The sequence below is a fragment of the Melanaphis sacchari genome, unplaced genomic scaffold, assembly GCF_002803265.2.
Source record: "Melanaphis sacchari strain LSU unplaced genomic scaffold, SCAv2.0 Contig274_pilon_pilon, whole genome shotgun sequence".
NCBI lineage: Eukaryota > Metazoa > Arthropoda > Insecta > Hemiptera > Aphididae > Melanaphis > Melanaphis sacchari.
This window is the reverse complement of record NW_020271146.1, coordinates 1,696-20,998: the sequence shown is the minus strand read 5'-3', so window position 1 is coordinate 20,998 and position 19,303 is coordinate 1,696. Positions and strand designations below refer to the sequence as shown.

General features: G+C 28.8%; 1 protein-coding gene and 1 pseudogene across 1 annotated transcript; both read left to right on the top strand.

The window, feature by feature from the left end:
- Positions 1-19,022, top strand: part of LOC112595387 — a 26,659-nt pseudogene extending 7,637 nt beyond the window's left edge.
- LOC112595388 lies at positions 14,724-16,513 on the top strand. Its single transcript, XM_025340551.1, has 3 exons — positions 14,724-14,753; positions 16,180-16,316; positions 16,393-16,513. Exons 2-3 carry the CDS (start codon positions 16,186-16,188, stop codon positions 16,511-16,513), a joined length of 252 nt encoding a protein of 83 aa, XP_025196336.1. The 5' UTR covers positions 14,724-14,753; positions 16,180-16,185.
- Positions 19,023-19,303: the final 281 nt, after the last annotated feature.

Below are 19,303 nucleotides of genomic sequence, written 5' to 3'. Positions count from 1 at the left end.
TTAACAAAATTAAGTGGTCCAGGAGACCGCACCATACCATTAGCGTGATTTATTTTCACCATACCACTTACGGGTTAATACTGTTTAATTTAATGTAAGTGAATGATTGAATATCTAGTAGAGCTTTTGTAAAGTGATGTATATTTGGATGTGTGTTAGTAAATGACTGAGCTAAATGTGAGTGAAACGACTCGCATGCATTTGTAGTTAAATTCAATTCAGCGTTACATTGAGCCCAAATATTTGGTGGAAATAATGCTTCTTCTGTAGTGTATACTACGTTCCAAAAGAGAAGACACCGGTTTTGCGCAGCTCGAATGACGAGCGTAGCAACGCTTTACCACAATTTCCCCCACTACCATACGCCGATGATCATTTCCGAACTTTACCGACTATTGTCGATGTGTATACACCGAATTACAAAGAATGAAATCAATGCCGTACAACAAAATTAAACAAATACAAGTTACTGCGTAATAATAATCGGTTTCCCAAATAATTATGTCTGAATTATGCTTAGTCCTATATAAATAGCTGTACTTAAAAAAAAATTAATTTTATTAGCAAACATAATACTTATTAATAAGTCCATAATAAAAAATACGGAATTTATTATAGATTAAATTAGATATATCTGTATGATAAATATAAAATACACAAATATTGAAATAATAATGTACAAACGAGTAACTATATAATGTATAAAAAATAAAAATATTGTCAATAGTAAAAAAAAATCAGTCACATAAAATATATAAATTAAATATTTACACATAAATTAAAAAATAAAAATTGTCAATAGTAAAAAAACTTCAGTCACAAAATATACAAATTAAATATTTTATGTGACTGATTTTTTTTTACTATTGACAATTTTTTACAAATTAAATATTTACACAAAAATAAAAAAACATTAAAAATCAGAAAAATCAGAATCATCTTCGTCATCAGAATTGCCGATAGTTAGTACAACTCTCTGTTGTTCTGCCATCAGTTCATCAATCAAATTATCCATGTCCCAAAACTTGTCTTCTGCTTTCGTGGTGTGGCTGATAAAGTTTTTCCACATCTCAACAGTAACTTTTACAGTACCTTCGATTAGAAGATTATGTACGTCGGCTAGCTTAAAAGTTTTGTTGATGGCTTTTACGTGATCTTTGACGACAGACCAAGCTAATTCTATAGGATTTAGCTCACAGTGGTAGGGAGGTAAACGTAAGACTACTTTGTTTTGCTCCTTAACCATTTCGTCAATCACATAGGTTGAATACAAAGGTTTCAATCGTTTTACCACTTCTAATAACTCCGGAATTATCATCGAGTTATCGATTACCTCCCCTTTACTTGTGAGCCAATTGATGATGTCTGCCTTTCGCCATTGCGTAGTTGGACATTTCTCTTTTTTTCACTGAGTGATAAGGAGCGTTGTCCATCACAATTACACAATTTTCCTTGAGTCTCGGCAAAACACCTTCCAACCAATCACGAAAAGAATCCCCATTCATCTCGTCGTGATAGTCTTGGGTGTTTTTTTTGGATTCGAAACATAGAAGCCCACCTGGAACAAATCCGTCTTCGGACCCTATGTGAACTACTGTGAGTCGCTTCCCTTTACCTGTGGGATTGACTGCGCCTGTTGATAGTCTCTGGGAAAAAGCGTCTTGGCTAGATTGTACAGTATTGTCACTCCATATTCTGCTCGTAACATCTCCAGCATTTACCCAAGTTTCGTCGAGAAAATAAATTTGACGACCTTCTTCTCTGTATTTTCGTAAATCTCTAATGTACCGTCTTCGCCAAAGAATTATCTCGTTTTTTTCAAGTAACGCGCTGTTACGACCTCGTTTAGCATATTCGAATTCCATGGATTTCATTAATCGATATAATGATGTGCGGGAGAAATTTGGTAGACTTTTATCTTCATTAACTACCGTCAACATTTTATCTAACGTCGGCAGTTCACGATTAAACCAAAACTGATGGATTTTCCTTCTGATGGCATATTTATCAAAATCGTCTACTTTTGTTTCAACGTTTTTGAAAATTTTTATTTTGTTTGGCGAAGACACTGTTTTGTTTTCGCGATATTGGGCAATTGTGTTTGAAATTGTCTTTTGACCAATTCCCAATTCCTTAGAGAGGATTTCGCGCGCCTTTCTAACAGTCAAATTTGGATCGACTGCCAATTTGGATTTATACGCATTGATTATCATTTCACGTTGACGTGAACAAACAAACTAAAAAAAATAAATATATCTTGTTATCTACATTTTTATAAAAATGAAAATCGACTTTTTCAATTTTAAACGTTTTTAAATGAAGTGAGAAATTTAGTACTACAATAGTAATATTACTTAACATTTTTTTTTTAAATTTTTTATACTAATTTATCACAATAATAGTTTTTAAAAAAATGTTTGAAAGCGAGAATATTATTTACCAAGCACTGGATTTGCACAACATTAATTTTTATAAAAAACATTTCGAAATTTAAAATTGAAAGTATTTTAAAATTGTAGAATTATTTAATAAATTATTTTAAAACAATAAATGTATACCATATAATTTGTGTAATTAACTTTCGAGTTCATTATACCTTACTGGAAATAACGTAAAGTAGTATGAATAGTTTCATCGTAAAAAAAAGATAATATCTTTAAATTAATCTTTATATTTTTAAAATTGCATTGCATATAGTAAAATTAATAGTACCTACCAATATAAAATAAGTTTTAAGTTGTTAGTAGTTTTAAATTGTGTTTGAATTATTACATCGTATTGTATTTTATTTTCATATCCTACCTATCAAAATCGAATATTCACGTGTTGGGTTGATTTTTTTTTACAAAAGTTAAGTTTATAAATGAATAATGAGCAGTTTTATATTACGTAATTTCCAGTGTTGGTGAAATTACTATTTTTTGGTAATTAAATTACATTACTAATTCCTTATCAAAATTGTAACTAAATTTTTTTAAGTTAATTTTTTATTTATTTGGTAAATTTACATTTTTTTTGAGTTTAAAAAGTAATGTAATTACAAATATAAATAATTAATACTTCTATAATTACTTGTTGTTATTAAGAAAAAAATGTTTTAAGGCTACGGTACTGAGAAAGACTTAAAAAAGCAAAACATCATTTTAACTTTTAAATATGCAAAAATATGCAACATAGAATTTCACATTTAACATCTTAGGTTTTTAAAACAAATTAATAGCTCAAATATACGTCTCCAGATCCTCTAAAAAGAAATGTGTAAATGCTAGAAGTTATGAGTTCTGATCATTATAGTTACTAAAAATATACAATTTAACTATAATATTTTTTTATATTTTTATATTTTATTTTTTTAAATAGAAGTTTCTTTCGATCTTTCAAAATTAAACGGATTTCAATATTATTTTTTCTTCATATTACAAGTAAATAACTCTATGAAATAGCTGTTTTCAAATGTTCAAAAAAATGTAAGTGGTTTTTTATTATTTTTACTTTGACCAATATTAAAGGTAGGCAATTAGTCATATTTACATTGAAAAAAACTGCATTACAATATCTGAATTATTTTTCGAATCACAACTACTGACATTCTAGTTAATTTACATACTGTATTGGTAACTGGTTCTTTAAAAAAAGTTTTTTATTATTTTCTCCGAATAACCTTTTATTGACTTAAGTCATTTCTCAAATTGGTGGTTCATATGCATACTCGCTATAATATATATTAAAATATTATCGTAAAAACTCGATATGTGATTTTGGATAAAATGCCCAAACACGTGTTATTGCCTACCAAACTATTAAATTGAATAACTGTAAATAATAGTTATTTGCCTTATAACTTATATAGTTATAAACAGTTCACATTTGTTACATAAAAGATAACGTAGTGAATTAAAATGCTGTATACCTATATTGAAATAAGTTTCAGACACAGATGCACAGTTAACAAAAAAAAAAGGTCATTTGGGCACAGTTGGTATGTCCTTATATGGATACAAAACGACTCATAAGGAAACAATAGAACATATCGGTTTACCACATGGTAATACGTTTTTGTGTTAAATATCCTAGAAAAAAAATATTTTATACGTGTCTCATGTATATCACAGAAAAACACTTTAATATAAAATAAATGTTATACTTAGGTGTATAAATTAGTTACAGTTACAAAATACTTTTTTATAGAAAAAAGTGGGTATCAGTATCTTGTTCAACAGTTTTATAAATATTTCTTTAACTAAATCTTTGTAATAGATGTTATAGTATAAAGCGTTAAATTTTTTAATTGGTAAAGAAGTAGTATTCGGTTTACTTTTTATTTAATTTTGTTAATGAAATGAATATAGTTTAAACATTAGTAATTTGTTTTTTCATGTTATATTTCGTATTTTTGATTATAAAATTTAATATATTTTATATAAGGCTTATAATCAACCCTTGATTCAACTAATAACTTAAACCGCATGAACTTCATTTTTTAATCGACTGTTTTTCAAAATTTAATTAAATTTCTTATATTATGTCACGTTTTTAAATTTGAATATTTGTTACTTTACGGCTTCTATGAAATGGTCGATATTCATTTTCTTAAACAATTGATTCAAGTTAAAAAAATATACATACCTTTCCTTTGATATTTTGTTTAACCGGCGACGAAAATTCTACTCCAGCCATTTCTTCTTCGGTAAACAAAATAAAATTAAAAAAATAATAATGAAAAATCAAATGCAATTTAGGTACTGAGCGTTTGCTAGTGACGGTGTGCTGCGTGTAAACAGGATATTACAAATGATACACACAAAAGATTGGAATTTGAATCGTTCGGTATAACGACCAGTCAAATATTTATCATCGGTTAGGAGCGCTAGCAACCATGCTAATCAAACAAGTGGTTCCCTGGGACAAAGTGGGGGATGCGCGCCGCCGAACGGAAACTGGTCGCCGCCCGGTGTCTTCTCTTTTGAAACGGAGTATAGGTGTCTAAAATATAATCTGAAAATTGTGTTAATTTTGAGTTTTCGGGCTTTATAGACATTAATTCCATTGCAAAAAAATTAGAAACATCTTCAGAGTCTAAAAATACTAATCCAAAGCAAATTCTAAGCCAATCACCTACTTCGGTTTTTTTTTTTATAATCTTCAGTTAAACCAAATCTTTGGATTGCTCTCCACCAACTTTGTGTTACATGAAACCTACAACCCATTAATTTCGCATTTCGCCAAATTAAATCACATGCATTGTGTATTGCTTTTTCAAAATCAACAATGATTTCTTTTGGTTCAAAAACAAAACCATAAGATGAACATATTTCATTAATAATTTTAAAGCATTCAGAATAAGTGGACACGTGTTTATCTTTTAATACACAAAAACACAAAGGAACGTAATGGCCATTTAGGTATCCATGTATCGTAAACAACTGCAAAAATACTTTACGCAATATGTAAATGTTCCATCCATGTAAACAATTTCTGTTTTACACATAGCCTCAAAGTTTATTTTACAACAGAATATAATAATACCATTTTCTTTACTATTATATTGAAGACAATTTTCATTTCTACTCGTCATACATTGGGTTTCATTTAAAAAATTATGGACGTCAAATGAATTTATAGGTATTTTTGGTATTGTCTTTCTCCTAGTATTGTATAAATTTCTTTTAGCATAGTTTACATCTCTAACCTGTATTGTACTGTTATTTCCATCCAATGAACTTTCGTCTAATGCGTGTTTGATAATTTTCCTTGGTGCTACACAATTATTTTCTAAGGCCTTTCGTTTTGCTCCAGTACTAAGCACTTGTCGCTGAAGGCTATTTTCGGTTGACGCATCATGAGTATGTTCTGTTCGTTGAAATGTAATTAAACGATTTTCTCCAGAATTAATTGTTTTTAAAACCGCGGAACACTTTTTATTTTCACACCGCCACTTTTCTTCACCGGATTTTAAAATTGTTTGTTTGTAATATTTAAAATTATTCAAACAAAGCAACATATTTCCACGTTCACTGGTTAATTCACTTAATGTGTTCATTTTGAAATCAACGGACGCACTAAAATGTGTCTCCGAAAATATTTTATCGAATGCATTCGTTTCGCGATATTGCGATATGATTTTATCTGCGGTCGTTAAGATGAAGTTTAAGATAAGTCAGTCGAAAGTTGATGTGTATATTCTATACATATAGTTTTAATCTGTGGATTTTACCATCGGTGGAGTTTACGTGTTTTCAGGTCAAAAATACGTATCGGTGGAGTTTACATTTTTTTTCAGGTAAAAAAAAATGTATCGGTGGAATTTACATGTTATAAATCCAACCCTAAAATCAACTACCTGTAAATCGGCGGAGTTTACAATCGCCCCTTAAAACACGAAAGACGGCAGATGAGATACCAAATGCGTTCTCAACAGTTCGTCGTGCACGACTCAAACGGTAATTAAATACTCTTTCTTTTGTACCTTTATCGTGGGTTCCAGAATACGGTTTCATAATATGATTTGTTAAGGCAAAAGCCCCATCTGCAAGAATAACGAATGGTATGTCTACATTTTTCCCTGGCAAAGGTACTGGTGAGGTCAAATTTAATTTTCCGCTTTTTATTTTTTTGTTTAATTCAGAATTTTTGAACACTCCTCCGTCCGAAATACGTCCTTGACACCCAATATCGACAAAGAGAAAATTGTAGTCAGCATCGACTAATGCAAACAATACAATGCTAAAACAAGATTTATAATTGAAATACTGGGTACCACTGTTCATTGGAGATTGCAAGACTACGTGTTTTCTATCCATAGAACCAATACAATTAGGATAATTCCATGTCGTTTCAAATTGTTTTGAAATATTAAGCCACTCATTTAACGTGGAAGGCATCTACATTAAAAAAAAAATTAAGTTAAAACGTTAAGTTAATCAACTCATATCCCAATAAACATTTTGTAATTTTAAACATTAAATGTATCATTTAAATACATTAATAATTAAATATTGAAATATTAATGTTTTAATTAATATTTAATAAAGGTTAAAAATAACAATCTATTAATATAAAGCTAATTTAACATTTCTTTGAATGTTTAAAAATGAAATATTTAAAATTCAACATTTAACTAAATCTTGTATTAGATTTGAGGCGTGGCGAGGCAAAGTGATCTAAGTGCCAAAAATTGAAAAATACTTTTTTTTACACCAAAATGATCTATGTGCCCATACCAATACTGTGTAAAGAGATCTATCTCCAAACTATCAATAAATTGTTGGTAAGCAATATTATAGATGGAGCTGTCTGTATGTCCACACATGGCATTCGCTCTAATTGATCTAAGTCCATTCATGCTATTTTTATTTTTGTCGTTGTTATTATTGACATTTTTGCTATCAGTCCTCAAAAAGTGACAATTCTTGTTAAAAGAAAAAAAGCTGGTTTTACTACTTTTAAAGACAAACGCGGTGGGGTAAAAACGTTCAAATATACTTTAAAGGACAGGCAAATGGTTAAAAACCATATTAATAGCTTTCCCAGAGACGAAAGTCATTACAGTCGGGCCAAGTCAGAAAAAAGACTACTTAAGTCCGGATCTAAACATAAACAGAATATACTTGGCTTACAAAGTTAAAAATTCTGAGACAACGATTTCGTATAAATTTTTTCGATCTGTTTTTTTAAAAGACTTTCTTAAGCTTTCATTTAAAAGACCAAGAGTGGATACGTGCAAAACGTGTGATGTTCTTGATCTTAAACGAAAGGACAATAACGTACTGGTAGCCTCATCAGGTAAGACAGAACTTGAATTACACCATCGTAAAGTCGATGCTGTCACCGAAGCTATTAAAGTTGATGCTGCGAAAAGTACATTACCTGGAAGTCAAACGTGTACTATTACTATGGATCTACAAAAAGTCTACCCACTGCCTAAACTATCCCATACTAGCATGTATTACAGTCGTCAGCTTTCATGCTTTAACTTTGGAATTCATGTAACAGACACATCCAATGGCATCATGTGCGTGTGGCATGAGGGGCAATAAGGGCGAGGAGGGAACCAAATTGCCTCATGTTTAATGAAAGCTATTAATTCAGGACATCTCTCTTCCTACAAACGTCATCTAACAGTTTGGAGTGATAACAGTGCAGGGCAACTTAAAAATAGGATGCTTCTTTTCCTTTACATATGGTTGGTTGTCAATGGCACATTTGATACGATTGAACATACATTTTTTATATCAGGTCATAGCTACTCAGCTTCAGATAGAGACTTTGCTACAATTGAAAAACGAGCTAAACGATCTAAGTTATTCAATGTGAACGATGTAAAGCGTGTTATTCGCAGCTCTAGACTTGACAGACCGTTCAAGGTTATTGACATGGGGAAAAAAACATTTTTTGATTTTGACACTGCCTCTGCAAAATTTTTGGATACATCGAAGCTGGGAATAAGTAAAGTTGCTTAGTTGAAAGTGACAAAAGATAGCCCAGGAATCGTTTATTTTAAGAACAATTTTAGTTCCCTATTGCCGTTTCAAACATGTAACATTTTTAAACGAGGAATACAAATTGAAAACCTTATAAATGCAGAAATTGAAAGTCTTCCGGGTGTAGTGCCACTAAAAGAAACGAAGAAAAAAGACCTCCAAGCTATGTTACAGTATTTAAGTGAAGAAAATAGGTTGTATTTTGAAAAAATATTAAGTGCTTAAACTGTTGGACATAGATCATTTCTGACACTCTTATTCTTTAAAATATTTGTTTTTTATAATTTGTCAAAATTTTTTTTATAATTTGTTAAATCTTATACTTCATGATTTATCAAAATTTGAAAAATAAAAATTTAATTGTTTTTGTAAATTTGGGACAGTTTTTATTGATTTGCCAAAAAATTAAATTTTGGCACTTAAATCACTTTGCCTTGCCACGCCTCATTTCTATTTTAAAGTTTGAAATTAATCATTAAATATAATATTTAAAAGTTAATGTTTAAATAACCATTATCATTTTGTTCACGTTTAAATGTTTAGCTACCTTAAATACTAAATATTTATTTTTCATGGTTTAATAAACATTAAAATATGTTTTACATAAATTATGATATAAAGATTTAAATACTGTTGTTTAAGTAATAATTTGTATTTAATTTCTCTTTAAACTTTAATATTTTACTAATAAATTGTAGGTTTATAAATCAATGTTAAATTTAACATTATTTTTTTTGTTTGTGTTTCAACGTTTAGGAACCTTAAATACTAAATATCTAAATATTTTTTTTTGTTGTGGCTTAATATAAACATTAATCGAAGTTTACATAATTAATTAATTAGTTTACATAATCAAAAAATATATTGTAGCCAAACTTTTATGCTTTTTTTCTAAATATTGAACCAGTTTTCGACAAAATCGAATTTTTTATTTTGCTATAACTTAAAAACTAATCGATGTAAATACTTGAAATTTTCACCAAATGTTTATGTTAGCGTTCTCCATACACAGTTAAATTTTCAAAGAATTTTGACTTTTTTTGAGTTATTTATAGACAATTGAAATTTTTAATTTTTTTTAGTATTTTTTTTTAAAATAACGATAAAATTTTTTCAGTCGGCCGGAAAATCTTGAAAATTTAATACAAGGTTTTTTATAAGTTTTTCTTAAAGTGATAAAAAAAAATCCGAAATCGTTAGTCACAATTTTTTTTTATACGTGCTTAAAGTTCGAATTTATACGAAATATGTCAAAATTGCGAAAATATGCAAGTAATTTTGTGGTTGAAAAATCGTAAATTTTTTTTCTTTTATAACTAAGTTTTGAAAATTTGGTACAAGGTTTTCCATACATTTTTCTTCAATTATCTGTATAAAAAAACTCTACCGGATTCAGACAAAAAATTTTTATGAGTGTTTGAAATTTAATTTTTTACAAAACCGCGTTAAATAACGGTTTAGCCTCAAACGATTTTTAATATTTGTTGTTATTCAAATAGTATAAGTCGTAAATACTTGAAAATTTTACCAGTTATTTAGATTACCATTTTCTTTACGTGATTTGATTTTCAAAATATTTTGACTTTTTTCGTGCTATTTATAGACATTTGAAATAATCATTTTTTTAATTTTTTTTTTTATAAATGTTAATAAGACCATGTTAACCTAACCATTGTATTAAATTTTAAATTATTTTAACTGAGTGAAACAATTATTATCGACAATAATTAAAAAAAAAAAAAAAACATTCACCATTGTGATATCAATAAATTCATCGCTCCGCTAACACGCTCGCAAATATTTTGAAAATGTATTAAGAGGACGCCACACACCCGAAATATTTTACCGAAAATACGTTTCACGCGGGATCAGTGTTTGAAGCGTGTGGTAATATAATGGATACCAAATTTTCACACTATATAGGTCAAAAGTTTATCTATGTCATAGCGTCGTTTTTTTTTTTTTTAACTTAACTCAATATTTTTAAATTTAATTTTGAAAAAACATAAAAAAAACAAATTTTCAAAACCTTTTTAAAGGTAGAACTAATAAGATATCGAAAAAAAAACGACGCTATGACACAGGTAAACTTCTGATCTATACTGTGTGAAAATTTGGTGTTGATACTATTACCACACGCTTCAAACACTGAGCTCGCATGAAACGTGTTTTTCTTTCAACATTTTATAAAACCGTAGTTTCGACTTTTCGTCGTCTACAGCAGTGCTGCAACAACCCGTGGCGTTTTGGTGAACAAGATTTCCCCCACCCCCATACATACATAAACATATCGTTATCGGTCCGGTGCCCGACGTCTGGGGTTCCGTCGGCGATTCTAAGAATAGAGTTTTAACACTATTTCAGACTATTAATAAAAATAATAATAACAGAATTATTGATATAGACAAATTCTACGATTATTATCTATGGTGTTTGATATAAATTAGATAATCAATTAAACTGTTCAGTCTGTCATTAGCTTATCGTATAAGTATTGAGTCTTGTGAATTTGTGATTTTGATTTATAAAATGTAAAGTGTTTTTCAAGAGTCAAGAACGTTATTATAATATTTGCGATGTCTCCAAAAAAAAATAGAACTATTAAAAGATCTACGAGAAGAGTAACTTTAAGTACTCGTATGAAAAAAGTTCGTGGGGGCAATCAACAAAACCTACAGTAAGTATATAATAATATTATATTATATAGTATATACTATACCAATAATAAATATCTAATGTACCTAAAAAATTATACATTTTTTAACTACAAAATAATTTGCAAATATTCGTGATTTTGACGAATTTGTCAATAATTGAACTTCAAACGCATATGAAAAAAAGCGGGTAAGTGGATGTCGCTCTACTGTATATTAGGGAGTGGGGTGGATCTCGGTCATAGAGTAGGTCACTATAATGTGTTTGTTAAATTTGAATGCAATGATAGTTATTATTGTATACGAAAAACGATTCTGAACGGAGATGATTTCTCTTTCAGTCAGAGTTTTTTTTACAAATATTTGAAGAAAAATGAATGGAGAACCTTGTACCAAATTTTCAAAACTTAGTTATGAAAGAAAAAATTTTTACGATTTTTCATCCACAAAATTACTTGCAAATTTTCGCAATTTTGACATATTTCGTATAAATTCGAACTTTACGCACTTATAAAAAAAAATTGTGACCAACGATTTTGGATTTTTTTTTTATGATTTTAAGAACAACTTATAAGAATCCTTGTATTAAATTTTAAAGATTTTCTGGCCGGCCAAAAAAATTTTATCGTTATTTTAAAAAAAATACTAAAAAAAATTAAAAATTTAATTCAAAATACTTTGAAAATTTAACAGTGTATAGAAAACACTAACATAAACATTTGGTGAAAATTTCAAGTATTTACAGTGATTAATTTTTGAATTACAACAATATAAAAAAATCGATTTGGTCGAAAAATGGTGTTGCGTAAAAATTCCCGTTTTTCTGTCACATTTTTTTTGTTTTTCTCGATTTTTTTTAAAACTGTTGGAAAATGTTTACTCTTCACCTCTATAATGCACCAAGGATATTCACTTTGCCATCGGAAACCACCCCTGAAGTTGATTTTTCCATATTTTGTCAATTTATGAACTTTAAATGCTTAGAAAAAAAAAACTGTGACTAAGGATTTTTAATATTTTTCATTGTAACAATAAATTAGGAGCATTGTATTAAATTGTCTAGCTTTTTTACCTAACAAATGAAATTGTATAGACATCTATAGAACAAAAACCTAAAAAAAATTGGAAACTGAAAATGTTCGTAAACAGCTCAAGATAAATCAAAATATTTTTAAGATGTTATGGTGTATAGAAAATGTTGGTTTTGAGAAAAAATTCGCGTTTTTCCTTAATTTTTCACGGCGCTTTTGAAAACTATACTGGGGAATTTTTACTCTTGACCTCCCCCCTCCCCCCAAGTTCCAACTGGATTCACTTTGCTATCAGAAAAGGTACTGCTAAAGAAAATCGAAACATTTTTACTGCTCTAAAAGGTGGTGACAGACAAAAAATAAAAAAAAAAAACATTCATCATTGTAAATTTGTAAAATCAATAGGTACATTCAAAAATTATCAAAATGCATAGGCACAATATTTTATTTCGACTAGTAATTCTGGACACAGACACAAAAAATATCAATATAATATTCATTACTCCGTTCATCGTAAAATTCTAAAATGTTATGTTCATTATGTTGTATAGAATTAAAAATAAAAATCATCTATTAGAAACACCAGAACCAATGAACTTAGGTATATCTGATACTTCTGTTATGACTGATCAACCAGCTATTAATGTTGACTGCATAATACAATCGCAGTTGAAAACTTGTGGCTTTTCGCTTGTCAGTACTCCACGCAAAGATATAAATGCTGATGCAAATAGTTCAGAAGTGGAATTGTTTGGTATATCAGATCCCAATATTTCTGCCATTACTAACACTGCTTTACCTATCGAGTATGAAGATTCAAGAGAAGACGATACTATTATTACAATGTACTTATATATTATTATTATTATCATATACTACCTATACTTACGACTGTACATACTTGTTCAAATATGTTATAACTTATAAGCGATTTTAAATATTTCTTAGGTCACTCGAAGGTCGTAGGATTGTTGATATACAACATATATTCGCACAAATTCAACAGAGTAAACATGACAAATTTGACTGTTCATTCATTGACATGGAATTTCAGAAAGAAATTCGTAAAGGATTCAATTCAATATTTCAATTTAAGTGCAAAATGTGTGGTATAAAATCTTCAATTAATTCGGAAAATATTAATGAACCCAAGTACTTAGGAATTAACCTTGCAGTTATTAATGGTACTTTGGCTGTCGGTATGTATTTTAGAATTCTATAATAAATAAAATATTTACTTTATACCTGTATATTTTATAGTTTAGAGGTTAGGTTAGGTCAGTGGCGTATTTTGGATAATTTTTTTTTTTTTTTTTTGGAAGGGGGGTGTCTTACATTTTAGGGAACCCCTAAAACCCGTTTTTAGAATTATTTACTGATAAAAAAGACACATCCCCCTCAGAAAAAAAATAAAAATATGCCACTTATAGGTAGGTAATACCTATTAGGTATATAGACATTTTTTTAAAATGTATTTTATATTATTTCCCTTTATGTTTATACAGGAATAGGTCAAACTCAACTTAGTGAATTTTGCGCCTCAGTAGAAATTCCTTCGTTATCGTCAACCTCATACTTAAAAAAAATTATCTACTGTGAGCGATGCTGTTAATGACGCTCTTATCGAGGAGTTGAAAAAAGCTGGCGAAGAAGAGCGACGAATAGCTATAGAAAGCGGAAATGTTGATGAGCAAGGAATCCCTATGTGCACTGTTATTGCGGATGGACAATGGTCCAAAAGAAGTTATAAGACGAAGTTCAATGCATTTTCTGGAGCTGTAAGATATATTTTAATTGTTATCATACAAAAGTGAAATAATAATTTTATTTTAATGTAGGCCGCAATCATTGGTTTAAAAACAAAAAAAGGTTCTGTTTGTTGGTGTACGAAATCGTTACTGTTGTGTTTGCCAACGAGCTAATGTTGAAAAAGAAAAACCCCCTAGCCATTTATGTTTTCTGAATTGGAAAAAAACATCGACTGCAATGGAAGCCGATTCTATTTTAGATGGGTTTACACATAGCCTCAGTATGCATGGTCTAAAATACAACAAACTTATCGGTAAATAATTTACTAATTAAATTCATTTATTTCATTTATTAATTATTAATATATTTAAAAAATTACATTTGATTTCAATTGTTTATAATATTAAATTAGGTGATGGTGACAGTAGTGTAACCAAAAGGTTAAACGATGTGTTACCTTACGGAAGCGATTTTAAAGTTAAAAAAATTGAATGTCGGAATCACCTACTAAGAAATTACTGCACCAAACTGATGGCACTCACGAAACGAACCGACTACCCAATAACTGTCAGAAAATGCATTGTTAAAAATATTGTACGTTTTCGTTCTGACATAACAAAAGCAACAGATTATCATTTAAATAACCGCGGTTCATCTATTCAACAAAAAATTGCAGGTATTTTTAAGAATATTATGATTGATTATAATAGGTGTATGATGACTGTTACTATTATAATTATTAAAAATTGAAAAGATAATATTATGTTATACACCTATCTCAAAATATTTAGAACATTTTATTAAATTTTCGTATAAATAGAAAGAAATCACTTAATAAAATAAATAATCTATGAAAATTATAAAAATAAAATTATATGATTAGTAACAGTTACCTTAAAACAAATAACGCTATCGATCATAGGACAATATAGGTAAATATGTATTATTATTATTTATTATATTACTTATTTTTAGAACTAAGACGAGATATATCAAACAGTGTTTATCACAGACTTGGTGAACACAAGAACTGTGCTCAATATTTTTATTCTGGTCCGAAATTGGGTGAAATGAATCTTGTTCCTGATGCTGAGAAAGCAGGAATGATGGGACATATTCGGAACATAGTGTACAGACTATCAGTTAATGCAGATAGCCTTATAGAAAATGTAGACAATAACCCATGCGAGCAATTAAATAGCTTGATTAATAAACATGTTGGAGGCAAAAGAATTAATTTCACACAAAAAAAATAACTACACTACTAGAGTCGAGGCAGCTGTAGTGGCATTTAATTCAAAAAACTATTTACGAGTTGTACATAAAAAAAATAGTTTTCAAAAGCCCAGGTATAAATTTAAAACGTATTTATTGTTTTAATTATTAATACAATTAATTATAATTTAATTTAATATATTTAGGTATGTTTGCTAAACGATATTTAAAAAACATTGACAGAATTAGAAAAAATACAACTATAGTAAGGAAACGATTATTTGAAAGTGGCAAAAAACGATCTAAATTAACTACAACTCGATTTAGTGGACCGGATATGCACTATGGTTTAGCAGAACCCTTAGATGATATTCTTACCAAGAAAGAATTAAGTAGAAATCAAAATTTATTTTTTAAAAAATTGGAAAAAGTTGATCGAAAAGAACTTGAATGTACTACAAAAGAACAAAGTCATAGCCAAGACTGGTACAATGAAAGAAGGAAGAGGCTTACTGCATCAAATTTCGGTGACATATGTAAAATGCGAGAGAATACAAGTTGCCGAAAAAAAGTATTGAGTCTTCTTTATGGGTCAAATATTACATCGAGAGAAATTTCTTATGGTATTGAAATGGAACCTCAAGGTAGAGCTCAATTCGAAGTTTTAAGTGGAAAGACTGTTGAGTTATGTGGATTATTTGCCGATAAAGAATTTCCTTTTTTAGCAGCAAGTCCTGGTAATTATTAGTATGCGTTTTTGGTACCTACATATATTTAAAAAAGTCATTAAATGTATTACATTACATTTTATTATTCAGATGGTTTGGTTGGAGAAAATGGAATAGTAGAAATAAAATGTCCATTTGTGGCAATAAATACCTTAAACGCCGTTGACGCTGTGAAAAATAAACTAGTAAGTATTTTTTGTTTACGTAATTGAATTATTATTGTATTAATAAGCCAATATAATATGCTTCTTTTTAGTTAAAATACTGCAACATCACGAATGACAACAGAATTGAACTTAAACGCGAGCATAAATATTATTACCAAGTTATGGGACAAATGCGAATAACAAATCGCAGACTGTGTTACTTTGTAGTGTATACCCCTAATTGGACAAGTATACAGGAAATTCAATATGACGAAGTATTTTGGAACACAAAAATGGCCGAAAAACTTAAAAGGTAAAAATTAATTTTATTAGTAGGTAACATAGTTATTAATTAGATTACAACAAATTGTAAAATTATTATTTTTTAGGTTTTACATGGAATGTTTATTACCAGAAATTGTCGACCCACTTTATGGTAGACGCTTCGAAATCACGGATATTAGAGAACCCGAATATATAAAGGAGGCACAAAGAAAAAAATTAAAATAGTAATAATATTCTAGGTATATCTATTGTACTCAGTACCTATGTGTATCAAATTATATTAAAGTTCATAATATTATTATAATGTTGTTTTTATATTTCAAATGTTGTTGAGTGCTAAAATATAATAATCCACAACTATTTATTATTATTAAAAAAGAAACACAAAAAGCGGGTAAGTGGATGTTTTAGATTCTAAACGGAGTGATGAATGTATTGATTTTACAATGATGTGTGTGTTAGATTCTGAACGGAGTGATGAATGTATTGATTTTACAATGATGTGTGTTTTTTTTTTTTTTTGTGTCTGTGTACAGCATAACTAGTCGAAAAAATGCTTCAATTTCAAACTTCAGGGGTGGTTTCCGATGGCAAAGTGAATATCCTTGGTGCATTATAGAGGTGAAAAGTTAAAATTTTCCAACAGTTTTCAAAAAAATCGAGAAAAACAAAAAAAAAGTGAAAGAAAAACGGGAATTTTTACGCAAAACCAGTTTTCGACCAAATCGATTTTTTTATATTGTTGTAATTCAAAAACTAATCACTGTAAATACTTGAAATTTTCACCAAATGTTTATGTTAGTATTCTATATACACGGTTAAATTTTCAAAGTGTTTTGACTTTTTTTGAGCTATTCATAGACAATTCTTTATGATTCTACATTTTGGGAATCTAAAATGATTCATAAACTTAAAGCGTAAGTGAAATATATATATATAATTAATAATTACAATTAAGACTTATATTAAAAATAATACTGTAACATAAAATATTTTTAATGTTATTTGTTTTATATTTTATTTACAATGTTTACTATCGGAAATAGTACAACCACTTTACCCAACTAGAATGCTAAAAAGTGATATACGAGAACGAGAGAAAGCCAAGTAATATAACTAGTAGTGTGGTACCTACATATAAAGTTTTATAAATAAAAATATGAAATATCTAACTTTATTAGTTATTACTTGCATTATAAACTGTATCTAATTATTCTAATTATATTTCCATAACCAATTTATTTCCTTTCAGAAAAATTTTGTTTTATTGTATTGGTATCAATATGCGCATATTAAAGTAAACAAGAGTTTTATTTATTAATTACAAACTAATAAATATATTATTGAATACACGCGTAATTCATAATATCTTTGTTATTACTTATTAGTTATTAGTAAATCGTAGGTTTCAAATGATTGTAAGTAAGATAGGTAGAAAAGTAGAACCTTATAAAAAATAGATGACTGATGTGTGAAAAGTGTATAATGTTTAGAAATACGCAAAAAATGTAATTTAAAAAATATACCTATGAGGTAGCGGTATAACGTAAAATAATATTAAATTCAATTAATTAACCTACAATATCATAATATTTAGATATTTAGGTAATATTAGTTTAGAATACAGTTATAATGTTATATATTAGATATTAAATACATTTTTTATGAAGTAAGTATTTAATAATGCAATAAATACGAGCCGCGTATAGGTACGCATGAATACTAAAAATATTACGGCGGCATAATATACGTGTTACGTGTATGCATTTTATACTTACGCGATCCGTCAAAGACGAAGGTTGAGAAAATAATAAACGTCGCTCCCGAATGAGCAAAATCGTCGGCCAGCCACCGACTGTGAGTAGTGGGCGTGGTTTAAACGCCGCGCGCTTGCGGATCATGAAAACACCTAACAGCGCGTTCTCTCGGCCGTTGTATACGTTTTGCTTTCGGTGTAGCGTCCTCTTAATAATGAATAATACCATGTATAATACGATATATGTATAATATATTCACACGTATTGTAATTTACATCACGATGTGTTACAGGTATTATTATTTAATTTAATATATTTATTGTTATTTTTTATTTTAGATTCCAAGTGAGGCAAGAGATATGTGTGCTTCACCATATACTGGAATTGAAAGAGAAACATCCACAGACACAAGCGATGTTTTTATGTCAGAGGAGGATACACTTGATCCAAGTGAAACACAAACATTTCCACAACAACAACAATTTGTATCTGCAAATAACAATGAGTTCACTTGCCAAAGTCCAGTTCAGCCTCCAAAAGGAAAAAAACGAAAAATTTTAGCTAATACAGACTCCAGAATTGATGAAGCATTTGATATTTTAAAGAAATCTGCTTCGAACATCGAATTAAGTCAACAACCACCCGATGAGTGTACTACATATGGAACTCATATAGGAAACAAACTTCGAAATTACACTCCAAAAACAATATCATTTGTTCAGTATTATTTCAACAATATACTTTTTGAGGTAGATATGGGAAAATTTGATGGGAACGTAAGCAATATCAGTTCATCTTTACCGATATTTGATGGTAATCCACCTCCAACAACACATACTTCAAGTCAAACTTCTTCTCCTCATATTATTTATCAAAATTTGCCACAAGCACAACAATCTACATCAAACTCAGTTAATTTCAATCCAATATATTAAACATCAGATGGGTCCTCTTTAGAATCAACATACCTAGGTTAGGTATGTTATATTCCTTATATAATACTTTTATTAATTTTAATGAAAAAGTTTTATATTCTTTGTTTTTATTTTAATTTTGACGAAATAGTATATTTTGTTTTTTATTTTTTAATTTTGACGAAAAAGTATGTCTTGTTTTTTATGTTTTAATTTTGACGAAAACGGAAAAAGTATGTTTTGTTTTTTAAATATTGTTTTAATTTGAATGAATAATAATAAATTGTGACGGTATGTTATTAATAAAAATTTACTGTTATTCATAAAACATTATTATTTATTAC